This window comes from Capra hircus, chromosome 26 (assembly GCF_001704415.2).
Source record: "Capra hircus breed San Clemente chromosome 26, ASM170441v1, whole genome shotgun sequence".
Taxonomy (NCBI): domain Eukaryota; kingdom Metazoa; phylum Chordata; class Mammalia; order Artiodactyla; family Bovidae; genus Capra; species Capra hircus.
The window spans coordinates 28,465,506-28,483,104 of record NC_030833.1 but is presented as its reverse complement, the minus strand read 5'-3'; the positions used below and the strand labels follow the sequence as shown (position 1 = coordinate 28,483,104).

Here is a 17,599-nt window from a genome sequence, read left to right as displayed (position 1 = left end):
CAGACATGACTTAGTGACTGAACAACAACAATAGGGTTGTTATAGAAATGAAAGGAACAGATATATACAGGGTTTAGCATAGGACCTGGCTTCATAGTTGGGCTTCCCAGGTAGTGCAATGGTAAAGAATCCACCTGCCAATGCAGGAGGTGCAGGAGACATGGGTTCTATCCCTGGGTCTGGAAGATCCCCTGGAATAGGAAATGACTTCATAGTTGGTACCTCTTATTATTATTGTGGATATTCCCCTGAAAACTGAAAGGAGGTGTAATATCTCTGGGGACCCGTACAGATATGTAGAGAAGTCTTTATGTAACTCAGAATGTTTTTGAAGAATTTGAACAAAAGCTAGAAGAAGTATGTTAGACCAACAAGAAAAGCTGAAACTCAAGAAGAGCTAAGTCTTGTAAAAAAAAGTGCTATGATCAGCAAAAAAGGACTATTTTTTATACTTCTGTTTAGAACGAGAAGAAGAAAACCTAGGTCCTGTTGTTTGGACAGAGCGATGTTAATCAGAGAAAGAGAGGCAGCAAAAATTTACTCTAGTTATGTTAGCTTCCATATCAAATAGAATGGTTATCAGACTAGGAAGAATCACACAGGCATTGATAAAAGAGGATTGAAGCCATGATTTCCAGTCTCCTGGTCCACATGTATTGCACCCCAGAACACCAGTCCAATTGGCAGACGAGATTCAGGAAGCTGGTGTCAGTAATCTCTGAGGGAATGGGAGAGAGGTGTTGGCAGACTGAAAGCACTCAGAAATTCCAAGATGCAAAAAGCATCTTTTACTCTCTAGACTAGCGAGCTTGGTATCAACTCACAGGGAAAACTCTGGGCTAGATTGTTCAGTGAGTAGGCTGTGAACACTCCCTAAGGAAAAACAGTGAGGCTTGCTTTCACAGAGTCAGGCCTGCTGGACCTTCCTCACTGCCTTTTTAGAAACACTTAACCTATTTCTACTTGGTAGATAAAGGAAGTGCTATAGACCTCATATAGGTGGGGGTGAGCAAGACATTTGGAGAATATCTTCTGACATCACCGTTGGCAAGACACAGAAACGTCTACAGAACATCCAGGAGGGTGAGGGACATAGCGGTGGAATGGTTGGGTTGATTATAATCAGTTGGATGAGCATACCCAAAGAGTAATGATGTCAGTCTGTCAGCCTGTCTGCCTGGCCCTGTCCTGTTCACTGTTTAGTCAAAGCCTGGGATGAGAACAGAGATGGCAAGTTTATCAGTTTTGTCAGTGATGTGAAGTCAGGGGAAATGCCAATATGATGTGTGCCAGAGCCAGGTTTCAGAAATATCCGGACCGCTCGAAACCCTAGCTGAGTAACAGCAGAGTTCTGTTTTGAGCTCCAAATCATCTAGCGTACACACGGGCAGGGGAAGAAGAGGTTTAAGCTCAGTCCATGGGAGAAAGCCTGAGGGGGATTTGTTGACAGAGGGAGTGCGGTGTAAGTTGGTAGTATGACGAGGTTACAAAGAATGGACAATTTGATGACAGTTTTAATAGAAATAAAGTATCCCAAGCAAGAAAGCTCACAGTCCCTCTGTGATCTGTGCTGGTTAAACCACGTACTGTATTTCCACACATGGCACTTCAGCTTCACTTCTGGACATGACACTAGAGTTTGACAAGCTAGAGTGAATGCAAGGGAGAGTTACTTGGATGGATGGATGGATGATTTAGGACCTTATCTTAAGAATATAGTTGAAAACCACAATAACAACAGCAAAGAATGTCATTGAAAGTTGGGGCCACAAATCTTGGAAGAGAAACTCTTGTTGGGCTGTGGGAGCAGCCTCGGGGATGTACAAGGCTGTCATGGAGGATGAATTAACCTACTTCTGGCTGACTTGAGGACCAGTGGATGAGAATTGCAGGAAGGCTCATTGTGCTCATTGCACAGGAAGGGAGCCCTGCCAGCACGTCCCTCAGCAGAACAAAGGCCTCAAGGGATTTTGTTGACCTGTAGTTGGGCCTTCCCAGAATACCAGTGGTTGACCAGGGCCCACAGTGACTCCTGCCCCATCTCAGAAGTCCCCCTCCCAAGCCCAGGGTAAGGACCTTTGCTCAGAAAGGGGGACTGACTTGGCTAGAGGCACTTGGATTCTGGGCCCAGGGTAAAGGCAAATAAGTCTCTATTAAGCTATCAACATTCCTGCATGAGGAGCAGATAGACTTCTAGAGGCAGCCCGCTAACATCCTAGTAATGCATTCCAGATACATTTTGAGTACCTACTACATCCCAGGCACTGTTTGATGCTTCACCTAGGTCATCTCATTTAATCCTTATAAGGAAAGGGTATTATTATTCTTCCCATCAAGAAGATAGTAAAGCTTGGAGAGAGGTTAAGTTATTTGCCCAAGGTCATATGGGACTCAAACCCCAAACCTAAGTTTGTTAGCCACCCTGCCTCCCCAAGCATACTTCATCACCTGGCTCCATCTCCCCAGCAGCCCCTGGAGGTTGCTGGCCTCCACGCCTTCCCTGGGAGCAGTTCTCCCCTCCAACTCCGAAGCTCTGCCTTCCCCTCCACTAGGAACTCAGGGAGAAAACAGCCCAGCTGAAAAATTAGGCCACGCTGGCGAGCACACTACTTATTTTTTTATGACTAAGATTAAGCTGACAACCGTGCAAAACATTGCAAACCTGTGTCGGCTGCAGATTTAATACCTCACCCAGCCCACACAAATAATTCATGCTTCTGCATCGATGTCCAGAAAAAACAAATCAGCAAAAAGCTGGCTCCTGCGTGTGTGCGTGCGTGCGTGTGTGTGTGTGTGTGTGTGTGTGTGTGTGTGTGTGTGTGTGTATCTGCCCTGTTTCCATTGAAGCAGCAGGCCGGAAATACCCAAGCTCCAGGACTGCAGATCTAGCATTTTGCAATTTTTTTTTTTCTCTTTAAAGATTAAAGTACGTTTTCAAATGATTGAAGGTTGGTGGGAGGTGTAAATGTGGGCACTTGTCACATTAATTCTTCAGATGATTAAGTTCTTTTCCATTTCTTTAAAGCTGTTTGCACTTGGGTTTGATGTCCTCGTTCCGGGTGAGTGTGTTGTAGCAGTTACCAAGGTGACTTTAGCTGACTTTCAACAATTTATTTTTCCCTCCAGCTTGAGACGTCTCTAGCCCTATGTGCTGTTGATTCTGCTCTCCCAGCCCCCTGCCCCCACCCCCCAGTTGCTATTCATCCGCATTTTTGCCTGTGTCAGAGAGGCCCGCTGCCTGGCCCCATCTGGCAGCTGGGCTGGGAACCTGGTGGTGGGTGATGTGTCTCAGAGGTGACACAGGGAGGTGATGGTGAGAGTCACACCCTGGTTCTTCCTCTTAAATTCACTCTGTAACTGTAGGCTTATCCCCTCTCCTATCTGAGCCACAGTTTCCTTACCTGTACAAGAAGGGTTAACCACAGAAAAATTTACCTGGTATAAGGTCCTACTCTGGAGCAGAGTAAGGTCTCACCAAAGAGGGCTGCTGCCTTTCCTGAGTCCTGCTCTTGTCCAAGCCCCAAGGCTGATGTTTGGTGTTGCCCTCCTCCGAAGGAAGGCGTGGTGGCCAGGGCCTCAGGGGAAGAGAGCTGGTCAGAGGTCTGAGGCTCCCACGCTGGCCTGCCACAGCCCAGCTCTCTGACCTTGGGTGCTTTACCGGCTCTCTTTCTTAAAGGAAAGAGGTAGATGAAACACCCTCAGAGTTTCCTTCCAGCCCTGAAATTCTGTGACCTGCTTGGCCAGCGTGTTTTGTCTTCTTCACAGGTCTCCTGAAAGGGCTTGTCCAAGGAGGTGCTAGGGCAAAGGGCAACTCAGAGTTGGCTCTGGGAGCCCAGAGGAAGAGACTACTTTGTGAAAGAGCAGTCACATCTGGGGGTGGATCCACGCAGCTGGTGGGAATGATCCCTGTTACTTGGGCTTATAAGTCGCTGCCTCAGCGGGGCCCCGTGCTGCGCCATGTCACCCTCCATCCTGCCTACTGACCTCACCTCCTCCCTCTGGGGAGGTGCTGAGTGTCGGGGTGCCTCTTGGGCCGCAGGCTGCAGCCCTCAGACCTCCAGTGTGTGAGGAGGTTATCAAACCCAGACATCCTGGATGGCTTCTGCCGCTTGAATGATAAATGACTAAAGCTTCTCCCCCAGTATTTCTTCATTACATTTATTCATGTTTGGCTGTGCCGGCTCTCCGCTGTTGCGTGTGGGCTCTCTCTAGTTGCTGGGGCTACTCTCTAGTTGTGTTGCACGGGCTTCTCATTGTGGTGGCTTCTCTTGTTGCCCAGCACAGGCTCTAGGCACACGGGCCTCAATATTTGTGGTGCGACAGCTCAGCTGTGGCACACAGGCCTAGTTGCTCCTTGGCATGTGGAGTCTTTGCAGACCGGGATTGAACCCACATCCTCTGCGTTGGCAGGCAGATTCTTACCCACTCCCCCCCAGGGAAGCCCATCACCCAGTATTTTGATTGGACACGAGTAATTATTTTGAAATTCACAGTCCAAACGGGGATCTAGTCTTTTGAATGAGATCAGTGGGTAACCCTCACTTCCGGCTGGGGGCAGATTTGCGAGGTCCTCACTAGGGGCAGCTGAATTTGAAAGAGTGAATCTTAGATTGCAAAGGGGCCCTGTGGCCCAGCTGTGGAACAAGCTGTAGGTGGGAAGCAGGACGGGAAGGGGTGTGAAGCAGCAGTGGCAACGTGCCGTGGCGGGAGCCTCAGTTAGGAGGAATCTGGTACCGCACTGCTGGGGCCTCATTGCCCAGTAGGGTGGTGGCCGGTCCCACTGCCCAGCCAGACTCACAGATCTGAATCCCACGAGCCTTGCTCTCCACCCTTCGGTGAGGCTTGTGTCATTTCCTGTTGGATGAAGGGTGTGTATGTCACTGTAGCTGTGAGCCGCCAGCAGGAGTGTGCATGCTCTGAGCCTGCTCTGATGTCACAGCCTTTTCAGGGTCAGCTGGAAGGAAGCTTTCAGAGCCAAGTCTCCTGGCACTCTGGCACCCCAGCATTGGAGAACTTGGGGTCTGGGGCTCCGGGACAGCAGAAGAAGGGCTCCCAGAGACCCCTGCTGCTATCTGAGGGAAGAACAAACCACTGTGACATAGCTTTCCTACAGTGTGTTGGCCAAAGATGAGGTTTCAGAACTAGACCCACCTGTGACCAGATCCCGGCTCCGCAGCCCCCGCTGTGCAACCTGGACAAGTTACATTACTGTCTTGATCCCAGACTCCTTATCTGTTAAAGAGCCGTAAAAATCGTGCCCACCTCACGGGGGCGCTGTGCCCACCATGCGAGGGGTGCTTCGCACAGCAGCTGGCACTTGGCAAATGCGGGCTGAGTAAATGGTGGCTGTTGTTATCTTTATCATCAGTCACCATCCTTGTCGTTGCACAGGAGCCCAGCCTGGGAGCCTCCCGTCCTGCTCTGCCCTGCGGTTTTCACCTTGTTCTGAACCTGTTCCTGTGCTTGCTTCGCAGGAGCCGCAAAGACAGCCTGGAAAGCGACAGCTCCACGGCCATTATTCCCCACGAGCTGATCCGCACGCGGCAGCTGGAGAGCGTCCATCTGAAATTCAACCAGGAGTCAGGAGCCCTCATCCCTCTCTGCCTCAGGTGAGCGCTGCAGAGCACAGCTTGGCTTCAAGGAGCTACCAGGCCTGTGCTTGCCCCCTCATGCCTTGGTGGAGTCTAGGACCTTGGTGGGGAGGAGAGCTAGTCAAGCAGCTCCAGCCTGGGCCTGTGGGCAGGCCTGTGGCCCCCAAGCCCACCAGTAGCCCCCACGTCCCTGAAGAGCTCTCCTTTGTGCAGAGAAGTGTTCCCCCAGCCCTGTTCCCTTACAAAGGTCCAGTAACCTAGGGTGTCTCAGACCACCCCCCTGCCATCCCACCAGCCCAGTGGCAGGGGCCCTGGTAGCACTGGGGTGGTAGGGCAGGGGCTCCAATGGGTGGGACTGTGTTTTCTCCTGCTTTGCTGTTTTTCCATGCAAAACACTCAGTTTTATACACCCTGTGGCCCACATACTCCTTGAGGGACTCAAAAGTCCAGACTGTGTCCCTTCTGCCGCCATCCACAGTGCTAGAAACCCAGCCCCAGGGCCAGAATGCAGCTCCCTGCATGAGGACGCTGCCCTGGGGGAACCTGTGCAGCTGGCTTCCTCCACAGCCCCGGGGTTCCAGCCTCAATTTTACAGCAAGAATAACTGTAAACCCAGACAACAGTGACAGGAAAGAAGGGGGTTGTACTTGCTAGGACCATCCCCACTATCCCAGAGCCTGGGTGGAAACCAGCCTGGCCCAACAGGGCAAAGACAGCCAGTGGTCAGAGTGACCAGTGGCTAGCTGGGCCCCTATACAACCCCCACACCCCGCCAGGAGCCCAACCACCTCCTCCCCCAGCTCCCTCTCCGGCCCAGGCTCAGGTCCTTTAGGCTGGTGAAGGGTTAATCTGAGGCAGCCTGAGGAAGCCAGGAGCAGGTTTTGCTTCCTTTGCTGACTGACATCTCTGTCCCTACAAGTTGCCCCTGCCCACCCTTCCCCCAGGTGTTATTTCCAGACTGGGGGTTAACAATAACTTCTGTGGCTCTCTCAAAGTGACCCTACTTGGCTTCAGCCTTTTTTAAAGATATGGACTTGGTAACCATTTAAATCTCAGGAGAGGCCTGGGAGTGGGTGGACCAGACACAGGGTTGTGCTGTGAGGGTGCCGTGCCATCACCCAGGGGTATGGGAAATTTGTTTAGGGGCTTCTTCATCCCCACCCTCCAAACAAAGAGGGGCCCTATCCCCCTTTTAGCTCTGGGCCTGACCTTGGGCATGTTACTACCTGGCCCCTCTGGCCTCAGTTTCCTCACCAGGACACAGAAGAGGTGGACCTCTCTCCCCTTGCAGCCCCTCTGAACGCTGCTCTGGTGTCTGCCAGCCTTGAACACTTCGGAAGGATGACAGTAGAGAACTCGTGAGAGGCTTCTCTTGGGAGGTGTTGAGATGAGCATATTTGGTTAAGTCCCCTGTTAGTGGGCAGGTGGTCAGTCAGGAGGGCATTTTCCAGGCACCCCATCCCGGGAGCATAGTCCCCACAGCCCCCGAGCGCCCTGGCCAGGCCCCCTCTCACTGTCTCATGTTCCCACCCCCAGGGGCAGGCTCCTGCACGGACGGCACTTTACATATAAAAGTATCACAGGCGACATGGCCATCACCTTTGTCTCCACGGGAGTAGAAGGCGCCTTTGCCACCGAGGAGCACCCTTACGCAGCCCACGGACCCTGGTTACAAGTGAGAAGGCTCTTTCTCTTCTGCCTGCCTCCTTTCCTGTGCCCACCACCTCCCTGTCCTCCCTTGGCAAGCTCCGGGGGTGTCTTCCTGAGGGGCCAGTGGTGAGATGCCATGTCGTGTGTGGATGCTTCCACCTAGCCCACCAGCTCTAGGAGCACTTCCTGGCCTCTCCTTGTCCCCCAAGACAGGAACGGTAACTTTCCAGGCTCTGGCTGTGGATAATTCTGTTTGCCATAGAAATTCAGTTTTGAGGGATGTGCCCCTTTCTGCATTTCAGGTAAACCAAGGTACAGGAAATGAGGGGTGCAGCAGGGTGGGAGGGAGTGTGGAAGCCACTCTCCGCTATATGGGGAAGCCCACCAGAATACCTAGAAAGTAGGCATCTGAACCTGGACCGGGCAATGGGCTGTGATGGGCAGGTCTCAGCAGACCAAGCCTGCTCCCTCTCATCTAATGGTCCTCCTGTGTTCCTGACGGACACCCAGCTTCTCAGTGCAAACCTGCTGGCTTTTTCCAGAACACTTTGTCCCTCCTTTGCTCTTCTGGCTTGGGCACAGCCTCGGGCCATTGCCAAGCAGGGTACCCAGACCTGACAGCCACAGGCCTCCTTCCAATCCCCACCCTGCCCAGGTCTCTAACGGGTGCTTGGCCTGGTCCAACCCACTCCCAGATGTAGCAGAGGAACAACATCCTATTTTGTCTGTTGGGGGCATGGGAGAAGGAACACGCCACCTTACCTCTCGGAAAGGGAATCTGACCCTAATGCAAAAGAGGACTCTGCCTGTCTGTGGTGTGTCCTGGGCAGTGGGGGGCAGCAGTGGGCAGGGGGATTACAGTAGAGAGGAAGAGAATTTTGCTGGTTCTGTGGGTTTAGGCCAGTCTGGGGGGTCTGTGAAGTGTATTTACCATTAATGTAGGCATGCTTTTAGTGTGTGTGTGTGTGTGTGTGTGTGTGTGTGTGTGTGTGTGTGTGTGTGTGTCTCTTCAGGCTAGCTCCTCCCTCCCCCTCCCCACCAAAATACTAACCCTTAATTAAAACAAACAGCAAACAAAGGATACCAACCAGACTCCCAAGACTAAGCTGAGGTAGAAATGGAAGCCAGTGCTTTAGGGATATTGTGTTCCATAAATTATCTTGCCTTTTTCCACTGTTGTTATTACACTGTTTCATAACAAAATTACTTTGAACCATAAAGTTATAAATACATTTAAAAAGTCCCACTTGGTAACATTAGATTTCTGTCCATGTGGTGTTGGTAGTTACCTTAGGAAAAGCTCTGAAGTATAGCATTTGAAATTAGCCCGGAACAAGTGGAAAGCAGGGGCGGCACAGAGCTGGGAAGGAGTGAGGGGTGGACCATGCAGGAGACCCTGCCCCTGACAGGTCAGAGGTCATCATCCACAGCGGGTGACAGTGTGTTGACAGGTCTCAGCAGAAGTGTCCTCAGTGCTTTGCGTATTGAAGGTTAAGCACTTTTTCTTGGGAAAGTAGAAACTAGAGCCTCCCCAACTCGAGAATAAGTGCCACCCAGTTGCCTTTGACGTGCTAGACTCTGAACCTGTCCTTGGAGCCCCGCCATCCCTCCTGGAACATCTTCCTGCCTGGGGTGGGGGTAGGGGGTCAGCATCTGCAGTTCTCAGCAGCCTGGTGACCTGGGCCTCCAGAGGGCTCAGCACATGTCACGTTGCTCCTCATTCCCCCCAAAGGTCTGGACCCAACCCTGGTTCCCAAGCCCCTGATTCCCTAGCTGCTGGGGTTTCCTCCCAGCTCGGCTCCCCTACGCCTCCCTGGCAGCCCCTCAGCCAGCTCGAGCACTCGCCCCGCTGACTCCCAGCACATGGTCCCCTCCCAGGCGCTGTTGCCCGGGGAACCGGAGCGGTGGGAACCAGCCGCTGGCCTCGGCATGTTTCAATAAAGTCGCTGTGCTGGGAGCTGCTTAATCAAAGGCCTGTGTTATGGGCTCATTAGTGTGGTCCACCACGGGGGCCAGCTCACAGGGGATCTCCCGGGAAGGCTGGCTGGGGCCCGCTCCCCAAGCATGCACCCTAATTCACCCAGGGGTTTCTCAGGCCCTGTCCAAGGAGCCTTGGGAAACCCTCTGCCCCTGCCCCTAGCCCAGCCCTCCTCGTCTCCCCACCCCCAAAGCAGTCAGCACTTTCTGCATCTGACTGCCAGCATCAGCCCGCCTTCCTCTCTAGGGTCTTGCCACTGTGGTCACAGGCAGCTCCCTGGCTTGTGGGAACCTGGGCTTGTAATTACTTGTGGGCCTCTCAGTCTCCCCCTGGGGCCGCCTGTCTCGCTGGGAGTCTGAGGACCTCCTGGAGGTCTGGGGTCAGGCTCCGGGTCAACAGTGAAGGCCTCGTCCACTGGGCCAGGAAAGACACCAGGCCCTTTGGAGGGAGACCCCAACAGAGAGACTTGCCTTCACCTCCTATGGGAATCTCTCCCTCATGCTTCTGGATTCCAGGATGTCTCCCTGGCCCCTGTGTGCCCAGGCCTGTGGGGGCAGGGAGGCAGGAAGGAACTGAATGCAGCAGCCCCAGGACTGAAGAAACCCAGACTTCTGTTCTCTTGGCTGCTGCTGGAACACTCTCCTTTGGTCCCAGATGAATTGGGAGGGGCTAGGATGACTTTTCTTGCATCAGCCTTCAACAGCCTTGGAAGCCCTCGCTCCCAGCCTTGGCACCTTGTTCTGGCCTCCAGCCCAGGCCTGCTATCTCTTGGGGAAGTGGCATGGCAGAGACACCCCACATGGGAGAAGATGACAAAGGAGAGCCTGAGAGAGAAAGGCAGAAAGTGAGGGAATCTGGGCCCTTTCGACAGGCCCCCACACCCACCAGCTCCTGGGCCAGCACCTGCCTAGAGGCTGCCCCCTTTCTCCAGGTCCACGCTCCGCCCCCGCCCCCCCCCCATCTCTCCAGCCCCAGGAACGTCAAGGCCTGGCGCACAGAAAGGCAGGGCTGCCTGCCACCCCAGAGTGAGCACAGCGGACACTCCCCGCTTCCTGGAGGAACTGGAGAGGCAGGAATCCTCCAATTCCTTAGGCTCTTCAGTTTCCGGAGGTTGACACCAGACTCCTCTGTCCGCCCTACCCTTGGCTGTCTTTATCTCTGCTGAGATGGTGAATGCTGTCAGCCAGCTCCAGAGGAGTACAGGAGGGTCTTTGGACCCGGGGAGGCCTGCCAGCGTCGCTCCCGCACACACCTTCCCCCAGCATTCCTCAACCCAGTGGCTTTAACAAGCCTCTCTCCCTTGAGTCTGTCAACACTGGGCTGTTAGTCTCTGAGCGGGAGCCTGGCCCAGAGCTGAGTCGTTCATCCGTCCCCAGCCAAGATTGATCTGAAGGGGGAGAAGTCGGCCCCAGAGGTCACTCAGAGGTCACATCACCAAATATGAGAATATTTTTTTTAAGCCCTGCAATGCTTTCTCAGCTGTGTGGTGTCTGACGGCTCACCCAGGTGGCCCCCCTTTCCCAGCCATTCTCTGCCAGCCTTGATGGGAGGCCTGGGCCTTGGGAGAAGACGCCCAACAGCTGTTCAAGTGGGCTTCACTTCTCCAGGCCAGATCTGGGGAGTCACTGCCAGGCTCTGCTCGTCGCCCAGTGGCTGACTCACCCCCCCACCCTGTGGACAAGCCTCAGCCTTCTCCTGTCCCGTGCACCCATTTGGACATTGTGTGGAAGACACTTGGTGAACCCTGGTCTAGCCCCTGTGCAGCTCCTCTTGCTTGCCTCTGCTATTTCTCCTTCCACTGGTGAACGTGGAATCCGAGACCTTTGCTTGGCTGTCCGAGGGTCCTCGTTGTGCCAGGTACAGCCATAGGGCTTCAGTCCCAGCACTGTGCCTGGGGAGGTACAGGAGAGAGGACTGAGAGGGCCTGTCGTGCCCTCACCAGCTGCCAGCCAGAGCAGAAGTCTGAGCCCGCTCCTGGCCACCTCAGCCAACCCCTCGCCACCCACCGAGAACAGGCAATGAATGCGGCCTCACTGTGCGGCTGCTGCAGCGGTACCTGCCACACCCGCACCTCTGCCCCTGAGCCTGGGGGTGGGGAGTGGGGGTGCTCCAGGCTATTGTCTAGCTTTTGTCCGGCCTGTTGGTGTTGGGGGAACGCAGACTGGATGGCTTCCTGGTCCCTGCCTCCTCCCTGCCATCATGGGTGCCAGAGTAGCTCCTTGGCAGGCCCTACCCTGTAAACAACACATTTCCTTCCCTGAGAGAAGGAAAGGGAGGGAAAAAGAAAGCCAAACTTGTTGGGAAGCAAGAACAACGTGTCAACACGAAGAGCAAACAAGGCCCCAGACAAAGTGCGGATTGTCACACCGAGGGGAAGGAGTGGGCATTGTCAGTGCTGTTCGCAGACTCAGAAATATCACTGACCGCAGACATCTGAATCAGATCTGCAGTGGCTGGGCCCCTGCCTGCCCCACCGCCAGGCCTGCTCAGGGCAGGCACGATGAAAGATCACTTTTCAGGTTCCTTCTGGAACTTGCCGGGGCCTGGGGAATTGGGAAGATTGTTGACAATCCTCCGTCTTCACCCGCCAGCCAGGCTATCCTAAGGCACTGGGTGTGAGCGCCTTGGAGTAAGTTGCTGGCCTGTGTTCCAAGCCCTCTCCTTGATCAAAAGCGGAGCCTGAGAGTGGGGGGCAGGGAGCCACTGCCCCCCTCACAGCTCTACCAGTCAGAGCTGGTGGGAGAGCTGCAGCCATTAACTCATCCCTGTTGGTTAAACCTGTGCCTAGACCCACTGCCCCTGTGAGTGTGTTTCCCCAGGGTACCCTCCACCAGGATCTCCTGCAGGGAGGGGTTGGTTGCCTTTTTAAAATGCAGATCCCTTGACCTAGCCTGAGCTACTCAGATTCAGAAGGTCTGGATGGTGCCTGGTATCTCCAGGTTTTCAAAATCCTCACCAGGGAGTTTCTTCTCAGATTGCTTGGGGGGCTTCCCCCCTCAGTGGAGCGTCTTCTCCCTCCGAGGGCTGTTTGAGCACAAACATAAGCATCTTATGCCCAGTTCTTGGTGATCATGAGCATCAGTGAGTGCTGTTTCAGTATTTGTATTATTTCTACTGCTGTTTTCTGGACTGGAGCAACTGTCGCCTCATGTGCACGTTTACCAAGCTGACCTGGAAATCTGCCCCATTGGAAACTATATCGGGGTATGGTTTGCCTTCCTTTCCACTTGGCCAGCCTGGTTTTGAACAGCTGCATGTCTGTGATGCCCAGGGTTCCAGCCCTCTTGAGCTGAGCAGGTGGCCAGGAGATGTGTCGCTGGTTTTCCAGGCCATTGGGTTGAAGCCAGAGTCACTTCCACCTCCCCCAGCAGAGAAGAGAAGTCAGCTCTGAGTATAAGAGGCTTCTAGAATTGAGGTGCCCTCCCCAGACAGAAAAAGAGCATCTTCTTCCACCATGATGTCAGGTCACTGCTCTTCTAAAGTCCAGACTTGACTTGTCTTGACACCCGCTCGAATGCACAGTGGAAATGATGGTTACCTTCCTCACAGGATGGCCCTAAGATGATACCAGTCAAGCGCTTAGCCCTGTGCCTGGCACATGGAGGAGGCGCTGGTGCTTCTGCTGCTGGCGGTGTTATCCTTACTGCTGTCATTCTCATAACCCTTCTTATTATTATTTGTGGCAGAGCCAGGCAGCTCCATGGGGACCCAGGGAGCTTCAAGAGTCCCAAGTCCCAGAACTGCACAGGCTTTTCCCACAGTTGCATCACAACGGCGTGTCTGTTCCTCGTGAGAGCATCCAGAAGCTGCTGCGTCGTGGCTGTCTATCTCCAGTGTCCTGTTGATAGGATCTGTTAACATTCTCAGCTCCAGGTCTGAAATATACAAAGAACAGGGCCTGTTTGTTCAATTCAAGCTTCTAAGGTTTAACTCCCAAAGGAAATTAAATTAGGTGCCTGGAGCTATGACAGTCTGTCGTGTTTCTTTGTAGGGAATGTCACCCTTAATATCATGCAGATCTCGTGTATAATTTTCCCCATTCAATTCTTCTAAAATAATGTGAAATTTCCAGCAGGAACCAGCCAGTCACCAAAAGTGAAAATTGAGGAGCCGCTAGGGTTTGTCCCTCCTTTTCGTCCTGCCATCCCCTCCCCCAGCCGAGTATAAAATGAGTCCACACACAGATATTAATAGTACACACTTGGTACACTTTGGTCTACCGAAAGCCACCGTAACTCACACTCTCTCCACCAACTCCACACTTTTGTCAGAAGAACTGGCTTAGGACTGAACTCCTGTTACTGGGGTTATTTTTCCCATTTCTCCAGCTCTTTGGAGTTTCTCTGTGTGGTCACCATTCCTGTGAATCCTCCTCTGTCCCCGCTCACCCCCAGCCCTAGTTACAGTCCCAGGCCTATTTACCTCTCTGGCAGAAATGTCCGCCCTCCCAAGTATTTGTGGGTTAGAAATCAGTTCAGCCTGGCCCGGACTGGAGCCATTGTAATATAATTGGATTTTAGGTATGCTTGTGTTTGTGCTCACATTTGCAGAGATGGCAACAAGCCCCGGAAATTCCCAAAATGTGAATATGACTTTTGTACTGCTCAAGCAGACTGGATAACTGGTCGAGAGACTCCGGGCTTTGGGGGGCGGGGGCGGGGGGGGTGGGGGCCCTGGGATAAGAGCAAGAGGAGCAGAGGCTCCGGCTGTGGGAGCTGGAATCAGGGGCATTGGCAGCGCCACAGTAGTCCATGAGAAGAGTCACCCAGTCCCAGCTTAGGGAGCCAGGAGGAAGGTGGGAGGGGGCATCTCAGGTGGGCATTCTCGCAGACTCGCTTTGCCTGTCCAAACTTTGTCTCTGTCTCCACTTGAAGCCTAAGCTTCTCAAACAGAAGCTGGTGAGGAGATACGGGCTGGTGGTTGGAGCTGTTTTGTCCCTGACTGGGGGCTTGTAGCCTGAGAAGGAGACGACCTTTGGCTCCCTGTTGACCCCAGGAAGGTGCTTGTCCAGCTGGGGAATGGACTGCTTTCATGGCTGTTTCCCTAGGGCTCTACCCAGGGCCAGGCCTAGCAGAGGCACCCAGGGAATGCTTCTGGAATCAAGTAGGTTGATGGGCAGTTGACTGGAAGAATCAATACACGACTAAATGCGGTGAGGGTTAGACTTCAGGATTTGGAAGCTCTGCTTTGCACACTAACTTTAGAGTCCAGGCAAGACTGGGACATGGGGACTTCCTGGTGGTCCAGTGGTTAAGACTCCGCCTTCCAGTGCAAGGGGCGTGGGTTAAATCTCTGGTTGGGGAACTAAGATCTTGCATGCCATGGGGCAATGAAGCCTGCCCACCCCAGTGAAGACCCAGCTCAGCCAAAAAAATAAGGGCCAGGACATGATCTTTTCTTCGCTGCTCACAAGCTGCGTGACACTGCGCAAATCTCATAACCTATCTGTGTCTCAGTTTCCTCATCTGAAGGAGATAAGCTCTATGAGCGGTTAGCATTGTGCCCGGTGTGGTGGTCTGCCCACTTGGGGTAGTTTTCTCATCCCTTGCTCACACCTCCACCCAGTCAACTTCCTCCCTTTGGAAACTTCCATCCTGTGAAGTGCCTAGTGAGCCTGCTTGCTTGCCCTCCTTCCTCTGCCATTCCACTTTGTCTGATACACTGACCTATTCCAAATGTTGAGACATATATTCTTATCAGACTGGACAATTCCCTGGGGAAACCTGCTGGTATTTTCTCAAGTCCTGGATCCTCCTCCTTGTCATAGGGGACTTTTCCTGTATCTTGGTCTTCACCTCATTGTTTCTCTTCCTCTGTCCCCACATCCCACCCAGGGGCATTCAGAGGCTACTGGAGAAAGCAAAATAGAGGTGGGGAGAGCCACAGCCTGGGGTTACAGAAGGGTCCGCTGCAGAGGTCAGGAGGCCCCATGGACCAGCATGGGGAGGAGGTGGGTGGAGGACAGGATCAGGTTGGGAAGAGGAAAGACATGCCTAGCCTGGGCCCAGTGTGGGACCGGCCTGAAGAGAGGGGCCTGCTGAGAAGATGGCCCTGCAGGTTGAGGAAGTCCTGGGTATCCTTGCTGTTGACCACATGCGTGGTTGACTACACGCATGGGTGAGGGTGGTGGTTGTGCCCCTGAACAGAGGGGCAAGGCTGTTCTCAACAGCAAGCGTAAAGCCACAAGGTAGCAGACTGGAACAGTGAAGTGGGATAGGTGGGAGGTGCCCTGGAGAAGACGGTTCTTAAAACTTGAAGGACTCAGTGGCTGAATGGGGCTAGCAAGGCAGGGCTTTGGGAGCTTGGGGCCTGAAAGAGGTAGACACTACGCATGGGAGTTGAGGAGTCCCTTTCCCTTTGGTAAAATGAGAGAGGCTGGCGCAGCTCAGACATTCCTAGAGGTACCTTCCAGGGCATTTCCAGATTCCAGGCAAGGCTTGTATTCCAAACCCGGACAGATTCCTTTGTCCTCCCAAGTAGGACTTGGGGAACACGCGAACCTTCTTGAACAAGGGGGATGTTGGAGTCACTCTCCTCTGCCCTTCGGCTTTTCTGTCTCCCCTCTACCATACTGCAACATGCAGGGTGCCCGGACTGCCAACTAGGCGGCCTTCCCTGCCCCGTCTCATATCCCTCCCGGGACCAGCACTGCCGTGTCTCCTGACGTCCTCGCCCTGCTCCCAACGCTGCTGGACGTCCTTCCTTCTCTGCCCCAGTCCCTCTGATACTGTAGGCAGGTGGTGGTGGGAGGTGGGGGCAGGCTGGGGGTGATGGTCAGGGCTAGGCCTCCAGTACTTCCCCTGGTCCTAGGACACATCGCAGTGGGCTCATTGCTCCTCCACGGCCTGAACAGAGGTCTAGAGCTTGGCAGTTAGCAAAAAGGTCATATACTTTAAACAGATAATAATAATAAAAGCCTGTCTTGTGCCTTCTTCCCAGATTCTGTTGACCGAAGAGTTTGTAGAGAAAATGTTGGAGGACTTAGAAGATTTGACTTCTCCAGAGGAAGTAAGCTGTTTGGTTCTCTCTGACAGCAGGTTCCAGGCTCCGGGAGTCTCTGTGTGTGTGCTTGTGTCTGTCTCTGACGTGTGCAGAGAGGCTGGAAAGGAGACCCTGGAGATGTTAAACGGCTTTATTTCACTTCCCTGAACCTCCCCCTGCCCCACCCCCAACCCTTGTGAGGACACCCAGCAAACTATCTGAATTGCCAGCTCCCGAGAAGCTCATTGAAGAGGCAGCCAGGGCCTTTAGGCTAGTACAGAGTTCTCCTCAGCCCCTGCTGTTCCCTGGCAGGTTCTGAACAGAAAGCCCACGCCTGCTGCCAGAGAACATTCCATGGAGGAGTTCTGGTGGGCAGCGAGGGGCTCCTGCTCCAGCCTCAGGCCACCCAGGAGCCACTCTCCCTCCCACCTCTGGCCGCGAGCGCTCCCCTCTAGGCCCGCCTCTTCCAGGCCCAGCCGAGCTGCGGGCCATGTGGGGGCCTGTGCTTGCCCTGGCTACTCCGCTGGGGTACAGGAGAGGAGCCCACAATCCCCTTTGTTTTTCTTCCTTGTTCCCGGCATCCTCATTTGTGGGGACTTACCTCATCCTGGAAAGTCCCTTCTCCTCCCCCGGCCTCCTACCAAGCAGCACCCCAGCGGGGTTGAGCCTTCCTGGCCTCAGAGTCCTGCCCAGATAGGTTAGTGGAACATTAGCACACTGATAGTTCTAGGGCTCTTCTGGGCTCTCCCCTGTCCGGGGGCAGAGACAGACCCTTCTGCCCTTTCTGCCCAGAAGTGTATTTTGGGGAGAGCTCCTTCACCTCTTAGGGGCCAGGCTTCCAAGCCAGAGCGAGGCCAGGCAGGAGCCAGCTTTCAGCCAGGACCCAGTCAGCCTGGACACAGAGGCCTCTGACGGATATCCACAGGGCGGAGGACCGTCCACAGGGCAGGACTGGCCTGTCCAGGTCTCCAGATGGACAGGAACTCCTCAGAGCCTGAGGTCACCCCTAGTGGGATAATGTCTTCTCTCTTCTCATTTATACATTCAAAAGTCACTAAGTACCCAGTCTGTGCCAGCCAGTCAACCCCGACAAGTCACCAGCCCCTGAGGTCCGGCTCCCATTCAGTCAGACCAGAGCAGGCTGCCCAGAAGTGCTTCCGGAGAGGCCATGTCGCACAGGGACGGCACGGTGCCAGACTGCTGCTCTCGGCTCGGGTGCTGGGGGGTGGAAGGGGGGTAGCCAGGCAGGAGGGACAGGAGCCAGAAGGAGCTTAGGAAAGTAGGTCACTAAAAATGACTTTTTTTTTCCTTTCCTGTCCAAGGCTGTCCCCACACCCTGCCCTCCTCTCCACTTTGGTCCTGGCTTGGACAGTCCCCCATCAAGAGGGAGGGAGAGGGA

The 17,599-nt window shown here is 53.9% G+C and overlaps 1 protein-coding gene across 4 annotated transcripts in view; it reads left to right on the top strand.

The window, feature by feature from the left end:
* The window catches only part of SUFU (SUFU negative regulator of hedgehog signaling), a 110,055-nt gene that overhangs the window by 88,175 nt on the left and 4,281 nt on the right, over positions 1 to 17,599 (top strand). For 2 of the 4 annotated variants that reach the window (XM_013975115.2, XM_013975113.2), the window contains exons 9-11: positions 5,475 to 5,609; positions 7,128 to 7,266; positions 16,159 to 16,227. In XM_013975115.2, the coding sequence (XP_013830569.1) occupies positions 5,475 to 5,609; positions 7,128 to 7,266; positions 16,159 to 16,227 (343 nt within the window). Of the gene's footprint in view, positions 1 to 5,474; positions 5,610 to 7,127; positions 7,267 to 12,905; positions 13,189 to 16,158; positions 16,228 to 17,599 lie in introns of those variants that run through there. The other 2 variants (XM_018041415.1, XM_013975114.2) reach the window with 2 other exon arrangements.